This window comes from Salvelinus alpinus, chromosome 5, assembly GCF_045679555.1.
Source record: "Salvelinus alpinus chromosome 5, SLU_Salpinus.1, whole genome shotgun sequence".
Taxonomy (NCBI): Eukaryota; Metazoa; Chordata; class Actinopteri; order Salmoniformes; family Salmonidae; genus Salvelinus; species Salvelinus alpinus.
The window spans coordinates 31,464,417-31,480,204 of record NC_092090.1 but is presented as its reverse complement, the minus strand read 5'-3'; the positions used below and the strand labels follow the sequence as shown (position 1 = coordinate 31,480,204).

The 15,788-nt window shown below is 41.3% G+C and overlaps 1 protein-coding gene across 1 annotated transcript in view; it reads right to left on the bottom strand.

Annotated features, from left to right (window-relative positions):
• LOC139575929 (mucin-5B-like) overlaps nucleotides 1-13,466 on the bottom strand; it is a 30,524-nt gene extending 17,058 nt beyond the window's left edge. Inside the window, exons 1-29 of the mRNA XM_071401401.1 lie at nucleotides 13,378-13,466; nucleotides 10,048-10,110; nucleotides 9,694-9,955; nucleotides 9,439-9,553; nucleotides 8,884-8,974; nucleotides 8,684-8,790; nucleotides 8,340-8,553; nucleotides 8,113-8,238; nucleotides 6,826-6,943; nucleotides 6,522-6,660; nucleotides 6,218-6,328; nucleotides 5,887-5,956; nucleotides 5,626-5,763; nucleotides 5,362-5,526; nucleotides 5,161-5,255; nucleotides 4,936-5,062; nucleotides 4,480-4,732; nucleotides 4,273-4,322; nucleotides 3,904-4,004; nucleotides 3,588-3,739; nucleotides 3,333-3,471; nucleotides 3,137-3,247; nucleotides 2,817-2,996; nucleotides 2,458-2,697; nucleotides 2,052-2,208; nucleotides 1,687-1,815; nucleotides 1,335-1,482; nucleotides 944-987; nucleotides 604-849 (exon numbers count right to left, since the gene is read on the bottom strand). Coding sequence (XP_071257502.1) covers nucleotides 604-849; nucleotides 944-987; nucleotides 1,335-1,482; nucleotides 1,687-1,815; nucleotides 2,052-2,208; nucleotides 2,458-2,697; nucleotides 2,817-2,996; nucleotides 3,137-3,247; nucleotides 3,333-3,471; nucleotides 3,588-3,739; nucleotides 3,904-4,004; nucleotides 4,273-4,322; nucleotides 4,480-4,732; nucleotides 4,936-5,062; nucleotides 5,161-5,255; nucleotides 5,362-5,526; nucleotides 5,626-5,763; nucleotides 5,887-5,956; nucleotides 6,218-6,328; nucleotides 6,522-6,660; nucleotides 6,826-6,943; nucleotides 8,113-8,238; nucleotides 8,340-8,553; nucleotides 8,684-8,790; nucleotides 8,884-8,974; nucleotides 9,439-9,553; nucleotides 9,694-9,955; nucleotides 10,048-10,110; nucleotides 13,378-13,450 — 3,964 coding nt within the window. The 5' untranslated portion in view covers nucleotides 13,451-13,466. The remainder of the gene's footprint in view (nucleotides 1-603; nucleotides 850-943; nucleotides 988-1,334; nucleotides 1,483-1,686; nucleotides 1,816-2,051; nucleotides 2,209-2,457; nucleotides 2,698-2,816; nucleotides 2,997-3,136; nucleotides 3,248-3,332; nucleotides 3,472-3,587; nucleotides 3,740-3,903; nucleotides 4,005-4,272; nucleotides 4,323-4,479; nucleotides 4,733-4,935; nucleotides 5,063-5,160; nucleotides 5,256-5,361; nucleotides 5,527-5,625; nucleotides 5,764-5,886; nucleotides 5,957-6,217; nucleotides 6,329-6,521; nucleotides 6,661-6,825; nucleotides 6,944-8,112; nucleotides 8,239-8,339; nucleotides 8,554-8,683; nucleotides 8,791-8,883; nucleotides 8,975-9,438; nucleotides 9,554-9,693; nucleotides 9,956-10,047; nucleotides 10,111-13,377) is intronic.
• Nucleotides 13,467-15,788: the final 2,322 nt, after the last annotated feature.

The window sequence follows — 15,788 nt, the reverse complement described above, 5'->3', positions numbered from 1 at the left end:
TTTACAATTCTTAAGTTTAACATTTGAATTAAACGTATCTCATCATTACCACCGTAAGGTCTTCACAGGTCCACCCAAACCCAAATACTCAAGACCCCACCCGTGACCCTAGCTGCTGGGGTCGATTGCTGTTTTATTGTCATCAGGTCCCATGTCTTTATAAGTACAGCTGATAAACATGAGTGGACCCGAAATGACCCAATCAAAGCTCTGCATAGCCTATAGCATATAGTTTAATTTACGCAAATAAGGTTTATTTTCATACTTATAGAAGGCAAAATATAAAGTCATTTTTGTTAATCAGTGTAGAAACTTGGCTGATAAATGTAATTTGTCTGACACTCGGGTCTAATCGGGTTTGACCGAGACCCAGGTCTGGTTGTCGTCAGGTTTGTGTATAATTGTTCTTGGGTCCGTTCGTGTCCGAGTTTGATTGTCCTCGGGTCCATTCGGGTCCGGGTCCAACTTTTTGGACTCGAGAATATATTTACTAACACCTTACATACCAATTGCTATTAATTGCCATCAAGATTGCCATTTATAACTATGGTATTTAGAGAACATGTGGCTGCACTTTAATCATTCAAGAGTTTCTCTGCTTACCAGGTGTTGAAAAGTGGAAGACAGTTGTGGGCTTTAGCGTTGTCGTAGAGGCCTGTGTTGTTGTTGTGGTCAGAGGGGAAGTTGTGGTTGGTACTGGAGTTGTGTTCACTTGACAATGGGAAATGTTCCTGGTAATGGTTCCGTTCGCGGCGCAAACAGCAACTATGCAGTTACCAATCCCATCTGTTGTATTGTAGAGGATTGCTCCATATGGCTGTTGTTTACCATTATGCAAGCATGTACAAACTACAGGGGGGAAAGTATTTTACAATTAGATTCAATCAATGCTGCTTTGGTCAGTGCTAAATATGTTACTTTAATTTGATGATGTCATCCTTACCATTGACATCATAACTGCAGCTCACTCCAGTCATTGTGCAGTTGCTTAAAAAGAAGAACAATTTGTTAAACATTGAAATTATTCACAGGTTCAAATTAAATAGATATAAAGGTTTTGTTTAAAATACTAGTAAAGAGGTAAGACTAGTCAGGACTTGGTAACAAAGTAAGTTGTGAAATCCATGGGGAGCAGGGCACGTTTTCATATTGTCATACAACCATAATTGGCATCACTATGGAAAAACTAGCATGACCCTTCCAATCTTTGCCAAACCCCTGACCTCTTCCCCAGAATTAATATAAAGCAGAATACCTGGTACTTTCACAGTTAGAACATTCAGAATATGCTCTGAAATAGCACAGGTACTGTGAATTGAATGATTTCAACATACCATGTTTCACAGTTTTGTGCCGGAAGATTCTGTCCAGTGGTGTACTGGTTTCCTTCATAGTCAAAGCAGCCACATTGTTCCCTCTCCACACACTTCATTGTCTCCTCATTGAAGTAAGGTTGTGCCACAGGACAGTTAGGATAGCAGCCTGTAATAAGCACAATAGCCAAGAGGTTACAAAAGGTCAAGTCTTGTTAAGGATAACAGTAGTCAGTGTAAATGTAGCCTGAGGCTGCTCAGACACACAGCATGTATATGTATAACCATTGTTGGGGTCAGTTTCAATTACAATTGATATTCAGAAGTCATATCCATGTGAGACAAAATATGAGTTAGATGATCATATCCCTACCTTCCAATGCTGGAATTAAACTAGAACAGTCTCCGGAAGGGTTTCTGCAGGTCTTCATACACTGAGCTCCACATGCCTTGTAGTGCCACTCACATTCTCCAGTGGGGTTGTAGTAATCACAGAACAGTGCTGTTTGTGGTGGACAAAATATGGTGAACAAAAAGTTTTCATTATTTGAACTAGAATAATGATCCTTTTCCATGATCAACTGTCCTATATGATAATGTGTCAACCTAGTCCAGTATTGAATTGACAAGCGCCTTAATGTAGTTGAAAATCACGTTTCAGACCAGAACCAAACATTTTTCAATTCAACCTTGATTTTACTCAGCTCAGACTTCACTGTTGATTGTGAAGAAACTTACGGCAAATTCGAGGGGTTCTCCAGGCTACGCATGCTCCAGCTTCATTGCAGGCCTTTGCATAAGCTGCCACTGCGGTACAGAAGCACTCACAGTCTCCACCACTGTCACAAGCACATGAGTCTCTCACACAAGCATCGTAGTAAGGAGAGGGGTCCACCTTGAAAGCACAGCAATGTGTTGTAAGATATACAGAAGTTGCATGGTAAAGTACATTTCTTTGTCCACAAAAGACAATCCACATATCTTACTAGTATTCAAATCAAATCAAATTTTATTGGTCACATACACATGGTTAGCAGATGTTAATGCGAGTGTAGCGAAATGCTTGTGCATCTAGTTCCGACTATGCAGTAATATCTAACAAGTAATCTAACAATTATTCAATCCTATTTTAATATATCCATACCTGGTTCTGGCAGGCTGCGAAGACATCACTCTTAATGATGCTGCACTGTTTCTGGGCCCAAGACGCTCTGTACGGGTTGGAGGCACATGGGTGCACTACAGCAGATACACTTGGGCAGCTTGATGAAACTTTCCAGCTGTTTCCAAATTCCACCGGATCAACAACTGTCGCCTGGGCTCTAGTGGTGAAGTCATTGTTTGCGTTGCCATCATAGTTTCCACACAGACCACACACTTGCCCCTGAAGAAAAGAGATCATGAATGAAAATGATTGATTTGGCAGGGTTCTACAAAAGTCTTGGTAATATCAGTTTTGACTGAATACTGAATTAATTTCTTCATCAGACTATCTTAATGTACCTGGTATTGTGGGCTAAGCTTGATAAAGAGACTGGTCTTCTTGTCCCACATGAGGATTAGACCACTTTTGACTTCAATAACCAGATAATTCCCCAGAAGGCTGATCTGTTTAGGAAACTGCTCTTGTGGAGTACTCCTGACAATTTGAGCGGTCCCATCTGCCAATATGAGCTCACTGGTCTGTAATAGAGAAATATGTATTCATACATAACTTGGTCTAAAATCAGATCTCAACTTGATGTTTGGTTGATGATTTGTTGATTGTTCTTTACACGAGGGATGGAATGTACAGTATTGTGTGAATTCAAGTTGCTCATTACCCCCAGGAAGAGCTTGATGGTCTTGGAGCAGGTGGTGCCTTTAGTTCCACAAGGAACATTCTCAGTGAGAACTCTGAAGCTGCCACTGCCATTAGTATTGCCACAGTAGTCCTGTGCGAAAGGAACATATTTGTAATATGTTTAAAATTCACACTTTCAATGCTGATACAATTCTACCAAATAAAGAGACACAAACCTGAATGAGAGTGTATTCACAGTTTCCATTAAAGTTGAACCTTTTCTCATCAAAGGTGATATAGTGACCCTCTCCGTAGATTGCACAAACTCCATCACAAAGATGTGTGGTACACTGCCATTGACTGTCCTTGCAAGTACTGTGAACAACACACACATAATGTCATAAAAATTGCCTGACATTTTTTTCATTATTTGTAAGTCTGTGTTCTTTATGTTTTCTCCCCCTGAGGTGTAAGACACAAAACAGGCATACCATGTATTGCAGTCAACCTTAAGAGTCTCTCCAGCTTGGTAAGTAGCTCCATTGTGAGAACAAGGACAAAGTTCCTCCTTGATGCAGTCTCCGTTCCCATCAGACACCAGTCCAGTGGGGCACATACAACCTGATGTGCACTCTGTGCTGATCTAAAGGGATTGAACAAAGTGCACACATAAGTAATGGCAAATTAAAGAGATATGGACGATTTGACATAATTGAGATTCTCAAAAGTTTTTGTTCAGTCAACACAAAACTCAGTATAATAGTGACAATATGTGACAATCCCATTTAGAGTGAATGGGGGACTCACACAGGTCATGTCCAGAGTTTTGCAGCTCTTCTGACACTCTGAACCTGAAGCTCCTGGAGGTGCAGTTGAGCAGTTGAAGAAAACCATTGGCAGTGTGCATACTGGGGATATATGAGAATACAAGTAAAAAAAACTATTTTCAATTCTCAAACAAGCAGAATATAATTATCATATATCCAGACATATCCACATTCATCATCATCATTAATCACATTGTTTTACATGAATTGCTTGAATCCTCTTGGTTAATTTCAAATGTACCTGTTTTGTGAAGGATGCATGTAAAGGGTTAAATCATATTAGCCATATTTTTTATAAATTAATTGATCAATTAAATTAATAAATTGAAAGCAAAGATCATAAACTTACTAAATAGTCTTGCTCCCCCAGTGCAACTCAGTGTCCCTTGTCTGCAAGTACTGTAATATAGTTACAGTATTAATAGTTATAGATAGTAAGATAATCAAATGAACAGCAAATATCATTATGACATGATTTAATACACAGTTTTGAATATAGGTTTCATTTGTATTTATTTTGGTCTCCTAGCTTTATATGTATGAGGCAGGTTCTTACCAGGTGGCACCGTCTCTGCTGATAGTCTCTCCTGCAGGGACCACCGAGCCCTTGTCATAGCAGGGACAGTTGGTCGGGGCAACACACTGGCCAGCCTCGTCCATGTAGGTGCCCTCTGCACAGCCACAGCCGTCCACCAGAACAAACTTCACCTGGCAAGATTGGTCTGTCATGCTCAGTGAGCGGCAGGTGCGTCCACAGCTGGTCATGTTGTAGGTATAAACTGTTTGACTGGGACAGGTGGCGAATTTATCTGAGAAAAGTCATTAGATATGAGTAGTATTAGCAATATATTGATTTCCATATATCTTTTTGTATTTGTGCAGTTTTCAGGTTATTTGTATTTAGTAACTACTGTTGTTGTTTCAGTAAAATCATTATATTCTAATCAATTTTCAGCACTCATTATAATGACACATTGCGAGAGGTCTCCATGGTGCCGTGCTGTCTACTCACTGCAGATAGTGTCTCTCCAGCCACTGAGCTGGATACCCTCGGCAGCACAAGCGTGGACATAAGAGGAGACGGCAGCACACATGCAGTCCTCACTTTTCTCACAGTTACAGCTGTCATACATGCAGTTCTGTTGGAAAAAGAGTCAAAGTGTGTCAAGACTATAACCTCATCACATAAGAGTTTAATGATTTTACTTTATGATTGTATCCTTCTTAACTAACTTACGGTTTTGTAGGTGTCTGGTCTTATTTCAGAATGGCAAGGGGAAAACACTCCTTTAGGATCCGATAACATGGAACACCAGTGCTGGGCATATTTCTCTGTGAAAAAGACAATCATAATATCAACATAAGCATATACTATCTTATATAACTTTGTTATAATCATTCAAATAGTGATTAATCTGTAGGCTTAATAAATATGTACCATTTTCGATGCTCAAACTGCAGGGGTTTTCAAAGCTAGTCTTGACATCAGGGCAGCTGGCCATGGTTTTCCATGTGTTGGCAAAAGCTACAGCTGTGCCCTCCACCAATCCACTGATGACTCTGAACTCATCTGCCTGAACATCATTGTAGTTTCCGCAAAGGCCTGTGGAAAATAATTGAAGGCATATGATGTTATTAGATGTTTATGAATAGAGATACCGAAGAAAAAGGTATGAAACTGATGGATGAATCTGAAGCATACCACAGGTTGTTCCTTTGTAGGATGAGATGGCAGTTATGTAGATCTGCATAACTGGTGAAAGCTGGATCTGAAGTTGAACTCCAAGAGTTGTCTGGATAACAATGTAGAATGAGGAGGGCTTGAAGACGGTCACTTCAGCTGCAATACATTAAATAAATAGATGGACATCATTAAGGCTTCATCTAGTGAATATAAATGATATGGAGTTCATACACTGATCCACACTACAATTTAATTTGGCATTACAATGGATAGTCTCACCTGTATTGAGTGGGAGCTGAGAAAGAATCTGATTTACAAAAACACTTCCACATGACTGGACTCGGATCACCTGTGAATTAGATAAGATAATATATTTTATTAAATTCAAATTTGTTTCTATACATAAGCATTTTATGAGATTGCAAATATCCCAGGAATATTTGCCAAATCAGGGCAATTTTAAGAAGGTTATTGTGTGTGTAGTCAAAAGGTTTTAGGGACATTTATTTGCAAGCCAGTATAATTATCTTCAAGAAGTGATTTGGTTTGGAAATAGGTTGACAGGTCATTCTGTTATTTTCTCTGAAACATATTTGGAGAGTTGCCTTACAGTGGATCTGCTGGAGAGGGCTAGGGTAACAGCCCTCATACAGGTCTCAGTGTCAGTCAACCCACACTTCACAATGTCTCCCAGCACGGTGAATTCAGTTCCATTGCATTGCTGAAAAAAAACAAGCATGAGTTTGAAGGCAAAAACATGAAATGAGAGTGACTCACTTAAAGAATGACCCCTTTGGACACGTCTACTTCAACATATGGCAGGAAAAGCTATTTACCTAACCTTTGCACTGAAAAGTTATGAATATTTTATACTAGTTTATATTGCTTTGCTATGCTGCACCAGTTGCACTGACCTTGGTCAGAATGTAAGAGCAGTCCCCATGGAAGGTGTAGGCTTTCCCATCATAGGTGGTGATGTGGGTTCCTCCCTCCACAGAGCAGGTCCCAGGACAGTCCTTGTCTGTACAGGCCCACTGACCACCAGCACAGGTGCTAAAGGGAACATTTACAGGCTCATCTCACAACTGCATTCATATGGTATTTTAGAAATATTTACATGCATTCAGTTTTAATAATCACACTGTAGAGTTTGGCATGATTCATGAAAATGAGGCATGGGATATGTCATGTTTAAATCAGATGATGTACTTGGCATACCATTCTTTACAGTTGCTGGTGTAAGATTCTCCAGATTTGTATAATTGTCCATTGTGGACACAAAGGCATTCGCTCACTGGAATACAGCCACTGTTGTTGACATCATCGAAAACAGTACCTATTTGGTGAGAGATCAGGCAGAATTTTAAGACAATATTCAGAAAGATTTTAGTTCCTGACAGAAAATTATTCCTTTTCACTGTTTAAGAGATTGCTATAACTGCATTCAGTAAGGAGTGTTACTCTAATGTTTACTTTACACAGAGAACTGCAATGACTCCAGGAAGTAACTGAGAAAAACATTCATTATTTACTCCTTCCTTTGTCACCTTATTTAGATACTTTGCACACATTGACATAATTGGTAAAGGTGTGGTGTTTTCATGATGTGCTTTAGGTTAACTTGTACAACAGAGTTGTAGTGGTGTGGGGGCTGTGCTTTGGCAAAGTGGGTGGGGTTATATCCTGCCTGTTTGGCCCTGTCCGGAGGTATCGTCGGATGGGGCCACAGTGTCTCCCGACCTCTCCTGTCTCAGCCTCCAATATTTATGCTGCAGTAGTTTATGTGTCGGGGGGCTACGGTCAGACTGTTATATCTGGAGAATTTCACCTGTCTTATCCAGTGTCCTGTGTGAATTTAAGTATGCTCTCTAATTCTATCTTTCTTTCTCTCTTTCATTATTTCTTTATTTCTCTGTCTCGGAGGACCTGAGCCCTAGTACCATGCCTCAGGACTACCTGGCTTGATGACTCCTTGCTGTCCTCAGTCCACCTGGCCGTGCTGCTGCTTCAGTTTCAACTGTTCTGCCTGCGGCTATGGAACCCTGACCTGTTCACCGGACGTGCTACCTGTCCCATACCTGCTGTTTTCAACTCTCTAGAGACAGCAGGAGCGGTAGAGATACTCTGAATGATCGGCCATGAAAAGCCAACTGACATTTACTCCTGAGGTGCTGACCTGTTGCACCCTCGACAACCACTGTGATTATTATTATTTGACCCTGCTGGTCATCTATGAACATTTGAACATCTTGGCCATGTTCTGTTGTAATCTCCACCCGGCACAGCCAGAAGAGGACTGGCAACCCCTCATAGCCTGGTTCCTCTCTAGGTTTCTTCCTAGGTTTTGGCCTTTCTAGGGAGTTTTTCCTAGCCACCGTGCTTCTACACCTGCATTGCTTGCTGTTTGGGGTTTAAGGCTGGATTTCTGGTCATCACTTTGAGATATCAGCTGATGTAAGACAGGCTTTATAAATACGTTTGATTTGATTTGAACCTATGTGGTACCTAGAGGACAGAAGCAGCCGTCTGTACAGTGGTCTTCACACAACTGGCTGGCCTCTGGGTTGGAGCAGGTGTCAACACAGGGGCTTCCACACTCCTGGTACTCCATGTTGTAGGGGCATGTCTTATCTGAGAAAATAAAGATTGTGATTAACTGTTTCCTTAAAATAGATTGTGAACATGATCATTTAGTGTTTGCTGGTCATGTTGAAGAGTATATGCATGCTTACAGCAGAACTGTTCAGTCCTCCATTGCTGGGGCTTCCCCCCTGCGTGAACACACTGACGGGAGTACTCTGAGATGGTGTTGCACAGGCAGAAGGAGTTGGTGCTGTTATCACAGTGGCACAGGTCTGCAAGGCAGGTCTTGATGAAGGAGTCCATGTCCAAATAATTAGCGCAGCTACTGAAAGCTGCACTGGAGAGTAGCTGCTGACAAAATTCCTACAAATAGAGACAAACCACAAAAGGTTACCATATAGAAAACATTTGTTGGATCACATGGATTAATTGCTATTTCTAACTTCTATTAACATTGTTTTGTATTCTTCTTCTGTGGTTTGAATTGGAATACCTCATCTCCACAACTCTCCGCGGAAGTTAGCATAGGCTCCTCACAGACTTCCAGAGGGCCATCCAGTTTCCAGAGGTTTCCATAGTCAGAGCTAGAGAGTTTCCCACCTGCAACAACACAGACATTGACAATTAGTTTTTCCACCTGCAGTATGTAATGTAGGTACATTTCAGTTTTGGCATTTTCAGAAATTATTTTACCATTGATGATGAACTCGTTGTATGTTTGGACTTCATTGAAGTCACCACAGAGTCCGCAGGTCTGGTTTCTGTACTTCTCGTTCATTTCAATCTGTAGAATGACAGGTGTTGAGTAAAAAAAATCTCATCCTGTTCAGCACCATTCACGTGTTCAGTCTTGGCTATCCTCCATGTTTATAACCTATCTTTTTGTTAGTCTTATATTAGGGAGTGACAGAAAATGTAATTCAAATCTACAAATATTTGCAAACACTTCATCAAATAAACATTGGAACATTAGCCTGTGTGTGTATAGCGTATACATCTTCACATATCCTGTTTAATTCATCCTCGTTCTTCAGGTAATTCTGCCTTTCAATGTTAATATTTTAGGAGGGGAGTAGACAGTGCTTCAGCCAACAAGGTGCAGCCAAAAACAGGTGTCTCCCCCATCACGATCAACTACTGATCATTGCCATTGAAGGCAAAGATGCTATGCTTTTAATATAAAGAAACATTTAACATTATTAACTTATCAACCATTGTAGAGGAAAATTAGAGAAGCAGGTATTTTACCATTAGGGAGTCATCCTTGTTCCAAACAGCAACCAGCCCCAGTTTAGCTACGACCTTCACATTGGATGTAGTCTTCACGATGCTGACTCCAGACAAGCTGAACGGCAGGGTCACCCTTCAGGAGGAAGAAGATGTTTAAAGGTCATCCAATACATTATGATTATAATTATTATTAAATTCCAGAATGTAGCACATAAAATCCCCAAGAGAGGTGCTTGCAGAATGGCGAATCAGTCAAATGACAGGGAAACTCACGTCTGCCCATTGACCACAACAACACCCTTGGATAGCTCCACCACTACACCATCCAGCTTCATGGTGATCTTGCTAATGGTGGGCTGGTTGTCCACCACCTGCCGCCTCATCTGGATGTTGAAAGCCTCAAAGCTGCTCTTACACAGTGAGGTCACAACATGGTTGCAGGTGGAGGGGAGCTGGAAAAAGTCCCCGTCAAAAGTCTTGAAATGGTAGTTACCCCATGTGCTGCAGACCTGGTCATTGTGTGAGGCATTCACTCCTGAGGGACAAGAAAAACAAATGTCAGTTCCTTCTTAGCTTATTGATGGATACCCAGTCATTTATTCATTGTGCATTCTGTCAGTCATTTACCTGAAAGTGTGGGTATCGTTGTGATCATTGTCGGGATGATTGTTACACTTGTGGTAGGGTTCACTGAAATAAAAGCAATTCATGAGTATTTTACAATATTATATGTACATTCCGGATGGAATTCAATCATTGCAGATTTAGATTGTTGCACTGCGCTTTTAGAAGTGTATTTGATTTGCACAGCAGTATGTCCAGACGAAGGGACATTTGAGGCATGATGTGACCCATTCAATATTTATGGCGAACCTAAGGCTCCATTAAATCCGTATCGCCGAAGTTCAGTGCTATCGTGCAATTTAATTTTAAAGGGAATGTTCCTGCGTTCGCAGAGTCTTCTGTGCCTGAACTACAGTACTTTGATGTTCTTTGAATCGCATAGGTGTGGTCAAAGCTTTTGGAAAGCTCAGCCCTGCAGGTCCTCCGACAAATAAAACGAACATGAAGATTTCTTAATCAAGTGTCATCTGCTTTGTAAACTAAACACATTGAATTCCGATGACTGTTCAGTTCCTATTTTACATATTTAGGCATCAGATGTTCCCTGTCAGTATTATTTGAGCAATATCAGACATTTGACATACTTACCAAAACTGTTATTTTAAAGATATGCACTTGAGTTTTGTCTGTATTCTGTTCTTGTTTTTGTTCCTGATCAAAAACAAATTCTAAAGTACCAACACACACCCAGTGGGGGGGGTGCTTTATGTATTTATAACACTATAAACTATGTTACAACCACTCATGATAACAATCATTAATGATAACGATTTCTAAAAGGTTATAGATTTTTCACCATAAATGTGTAACATTTTCACATTTAGACGGAAACAATCTAAAAGAAAAAGGTCTCATGCACTGAGGCTAGGAAACACTGTCACCACCGATAAATCTGCGATAATTGAGAATTTCAAAAAGCATTTTTCTACAGCTGGCCATGCTTTCCACCTGGCTACCACTACCCCGGTCAACAGCCCTGCACCCCTCACTGCAACTTGCCCAAGCCCATTTCTCCTTCACCCAAATCCAGATAGCTGATGTTCTGAAAGAGCTGCAAAATCTGAACCCCTACAAATCAGCAGGGCTAGACAATCTGGACCCTCTCTTCCTAAAATTATAAGCCAAAATTGTTGCAACCCCTATTACTAGCTCGTTCAACCTGTCTTTCGTATCGTCTGAGGTCCCCAAAGATTGGAAAACTGTCGCGGTCATCCCCCTCTTCAAAGGGGGAGACTCTAGACCCAAACTGCTACCGACCTATTTCTATCCTACCCTACCTTTCTAAGGTCTTCGAAAGCCAAGTTAACAAACAGATCACCAACCATTTCGAATCCCACCGTACCTTCTCCGCAATGCAATCTGGTTTCAGAGCTGGTCATGGGTGCACCACAGCCACGCTCAAGGTCCTAAACGATATCATAACTGCCATCAATAAGAGACAATACTGTGCAGCTGTAGTCATCGACCTGGTCAATCCTTTCGGCTCTGTCAATCACTGCATTCTTATCGACAGATTCAACAGCCTTGATTTCTCAAATGACTGCCTCAACAGGGCCTGTTGTCCGGACCTCTGGCAGTCTCTATGGGGGTGTCACAGGGTTCAATCCTCGGGCCGACTCTTTTCTCTGTATACATCAATGATGTCGCTCTTGCTGCTGGTGATTCTCTGATCCACCTCTATGCAGACGACACCATTCGGTATACTTCTGGCCCTTCCTTGGACACTGTGTTAACTAACCTCCAGACGAGCTTCAATGCTATACAACTCTCCTTCCGTGGCCTCCAACTGCTCTTAAATGCAAGCAAAACTAAATGCATGCTCTTCAACCGATCGCTGCCCACACCTGCCCACCCGTCCAGCATCACTACTCTGGACGGTTCTGACTTAGAATATGTGGACAACTACAAATACCTAGGTGTCTGACTAGACTGTAAACTCTCCTTCCAGACTCACATTAAGCATCTCCAATCCAAAATGTTATCTAGAATCGGCTTCCTATTTCGCAACAAAGCATCCTTCACTCATGCTGCCAAACATACCCTCGTAAAACTGACCATCCTACCGATCCTTGACTTCGGCGATGTCATTTACAAAATCGCCTCCAACACTCTACTCAGCAAACTGGATGCAGTCTATCACAGTGCCATCCATTTTGTCACCAAAGCCCCATATTCTACCCACCACTGCGACCTGTATGCTCTTGTTGGCTGGCCCTCACTTCATATCCATCGCCAAACCCACTGGCTCCAGGTCATCTATAAGTCGTTGCTAGGTAAAGTCCTGCCTTATCTCAGCTCACTGGTCATCATAGCAGCACCCACCCGCAGCACGCGCTCCAGCAGGTATATTTCACTGATCACCCCCTAAGCCAATTCCTCCTTCGGCCGCCTTTCCCTCCAGTTCTCTGCTGCCAATGACTGGAACAAACTGCAAAAATCACTGAAGCTGGAGACTCATATCTCCATTACTAGCTGAAATCACCAACTGTCAGAGCAGCTCACAGATCACTGCACCTGTACATAGCCAATCTGTAAATAGCCCATCCAACTACCTCATCACCATATTGTTATTTATTTTATATATTTTGCTCCTTTGCACCCCAGTACCGCTACTTGCACACTCATCTTCTGCACATCTATCACCCCAGTGTTTAATTTGCCTTACTGTAAGAATTTTGCCACTATGGCTTATTTATTGCCTCACCCCCATTACCCTACCTCATTTGCACACACTGTATATAGACTTTCTCTTTTGTATTATTGACTGTATGTAAGTTTTTTCCCTGTGTAACTCTGTGTTGTTGTTTGTGTCGCACTGCTTTGCTTTATCTTGGCCAGGTCGCAGTTATAAATGAGAACTTGTTCTCAACTAGCCTACCTAGTTAAATAAAGGTGAAAATATATATTTTTTTTTTAATAAACAAATGTGTATAAGTAACAGAACTAGGATGAAAACTTCAATGAATAATGTAATCATACGATCGTAGGAAATGTGTGTGCTGCCCTAAAGCAGAAAACAGGGAAACCGTTATTACTGATTGAGTAAAAACTGCTACTGTATGCCTACTGTTGAATTCTTCAAAATGCATGTATAATACATGTAATCACTTTTCTGTGTGTTTGTACATTTCTGAATAGCTAACACATAAATATTTTTGATAATGAGATGTTACATTAAATATATATATATATATATATATATATATATATATATATATATATATATATATAGAGAGAGAGAGAGAGAGAGAGAGAGAGAGAGAGAGAGATATTATCAAATCTGAAAGTCACCTTCCCTTCTGATTTAGGCTAATGAATGAATATTCTACCAACCTGTTTGTGTTGATTTGATCAGTAGTGCCAGGCATATCAGCCTCCATATCGGTGTATCCTTGGTTGTCCCCATGGTGATCCTGTGGGTAGTGAACAGGTCCTACACAGGTGATATGAGAGAGGTGCTTAAGATGGATCTGGTTTTTATAACCACCTGTATTTGAGGAGGGACCTTAAAGGTTAACACAAAGGTGGGGCCACCGGTTAAACATGACTCAATGACGACTTTAAAACTTGAATGTTCTGTCTTATGAGGTTTTTTAGTACATTAAGCATGAGCATTTACATACAGATTTAGCTATTTTTATTAAGTATTCGATTATTGGGATTAGTTGTGTACCCCTATTGTTATTATAAACTCAGGGGGTTCATAATGTCCTTTATTATAGACCTACACATCTATATTGCACAAGAGAAGTTACTTAATAGTCTTATGTGATTCCATTTTTACAAGGAGAGGTGTCTTCCTTCCTCATCCAGTATCTATCTCAGGCAGCAGCTCCACTCCAGTGGTTTAAGCATTTGGTATTGTATTAGGATCCCCATTATCCCAAAAGCAGCAGATACTCCTCCTGGGGTCCACAATTCAATACATGCTTTTTCTTTACGTAATGTATATTTTAATGTATAATTACAGATACATTCATTATAAGTAGTGAGATTTGATAGAAAAAGGTGCATCTCCATGGCCATCCCAAACTCTGGCAATGTATAACGGATTAATAATACATTAATCCACTTTATTGGCTCAGTATCTTGAGCACACATTGTCCAAATGCAAACATTTGTCTCTCTGCTGTTGCTCAAAGGAGTCATCCTACTAATTGTATTCATAGTTAGTATTCATGGACTAGTGTGACTCACGAAGCTGATACAGGAACTGCATCCTGATAAAAGAATTATCCATTGTTTTCAAAATAATTGACACTGATGTGAAGAAATTCACAACTATTATGTTAATCACTTCAGATTTCTTATATGGCCACTAAGTCTATCAATAGTATCAACCTACTCTTTTTGGTTTAAAAATGTTAATTCAACAGGACTGACTAGTTGGGAATATATGCTACATACCCCCTATGCTGTTGCAAAATTTACTTTTTTAACATATGTGTTGAGTAGCATATCTACATTTTCCAAATGTATGTTTGAAAATGTAACATTCATTTTTTTGTCAAACCATCCCTGTTCAATTGGTGGTTGTCATTTTAGGCTTATGGTTATTAAGTTTAGACACACTAAGCATACATTTAAGTCTCAACATACTGGAAATATGCTCCATTTTCTTTTACTAAACATAAATATCACACTAACCGACCAAAATGTAAACATTTTACTAAAAACCCATTAAAGAAGTTTGCTCTACCTGCATGCCTGTAATGGAGATGCAGGGAGTCGGAAGCAGGTGCAGTTGGTGAGTTTAATAATAACGAACATGGAGAGATACAAAACAAAAGAAGTGTCTGGACAAGAAAACAGAACCAATACATTTACATTACATTTAAGTCATTTAGCAGACGCTCTTATCCAGAGCGACTTACAAATTGGTGCATTCACCTTATGACATCCAGTGGAACAGCCACTTTACAATAGTGCATCTAAATCTTTTAAGGTGGGGGGGGGGGGGGGTGAGAAGGATTACTTTATCCTATCCTAGGTATTCCTTAAAGAGGTGGGGTTTCAGGTGTCTCCGGAAGGTGGTGATTGACTCCGCTGTCCTGGCGTCGTGAGGGAGTTTGTTCCACCATTGGGGGGCCAGAGCAGCGAACAGTTTTGACTGGGCTGAGCGGGAACTGTACTTCCTCAGTGGTAGGGAGGCGAGCAGGCCAGAGGTGGATGAACGCAGTGCCCTTGTTTGGGTGTAGGGCCTGATCAGAGCCTGGAGGTACTGAGGTGCCGTTCCCCTCACAGCTCCGTAGGCAAGCACCATGGTCTTGTAGCGGATGCGAGCTTCAACTGGAAGCCAGTGGAGAGAGCGGAGGAGCGGGGTGACGTGAGAGAACTTGGGAAGGTTGAACACCAGACGGGCTGCGGCGTTCTGGATGAGTTGTAGGGGTTTAATGGCACAGGCAGGGAGCCCAGCCAACAGCGAGTTGCAGTAATCCAGACGGGAGATGACAAGTGCCTGGATTAGGACCTGCGCCGCTTCCTGTGTGAGGCAGGGTCGTACTCTGCGGATGTTGTAGAGCATGAACCTACAGGAACGGGCCACCGCCTTGATGTTAGTTGAGAACGACAGGGTGTTGTCCAGGATCACGCCAAGGTTCTTAGCGCTCTGGGAGGAGGACACAATGGAGTTGTCAACCGTGATGGCGAGATCATGGAACGGGCAGTCCTTCCCCGGGAGGAAGAGCAGCTCCGTCTTGCCGAGGTTCAGCTTGAGGTGGTGATCCGTCATCCACACTGATATG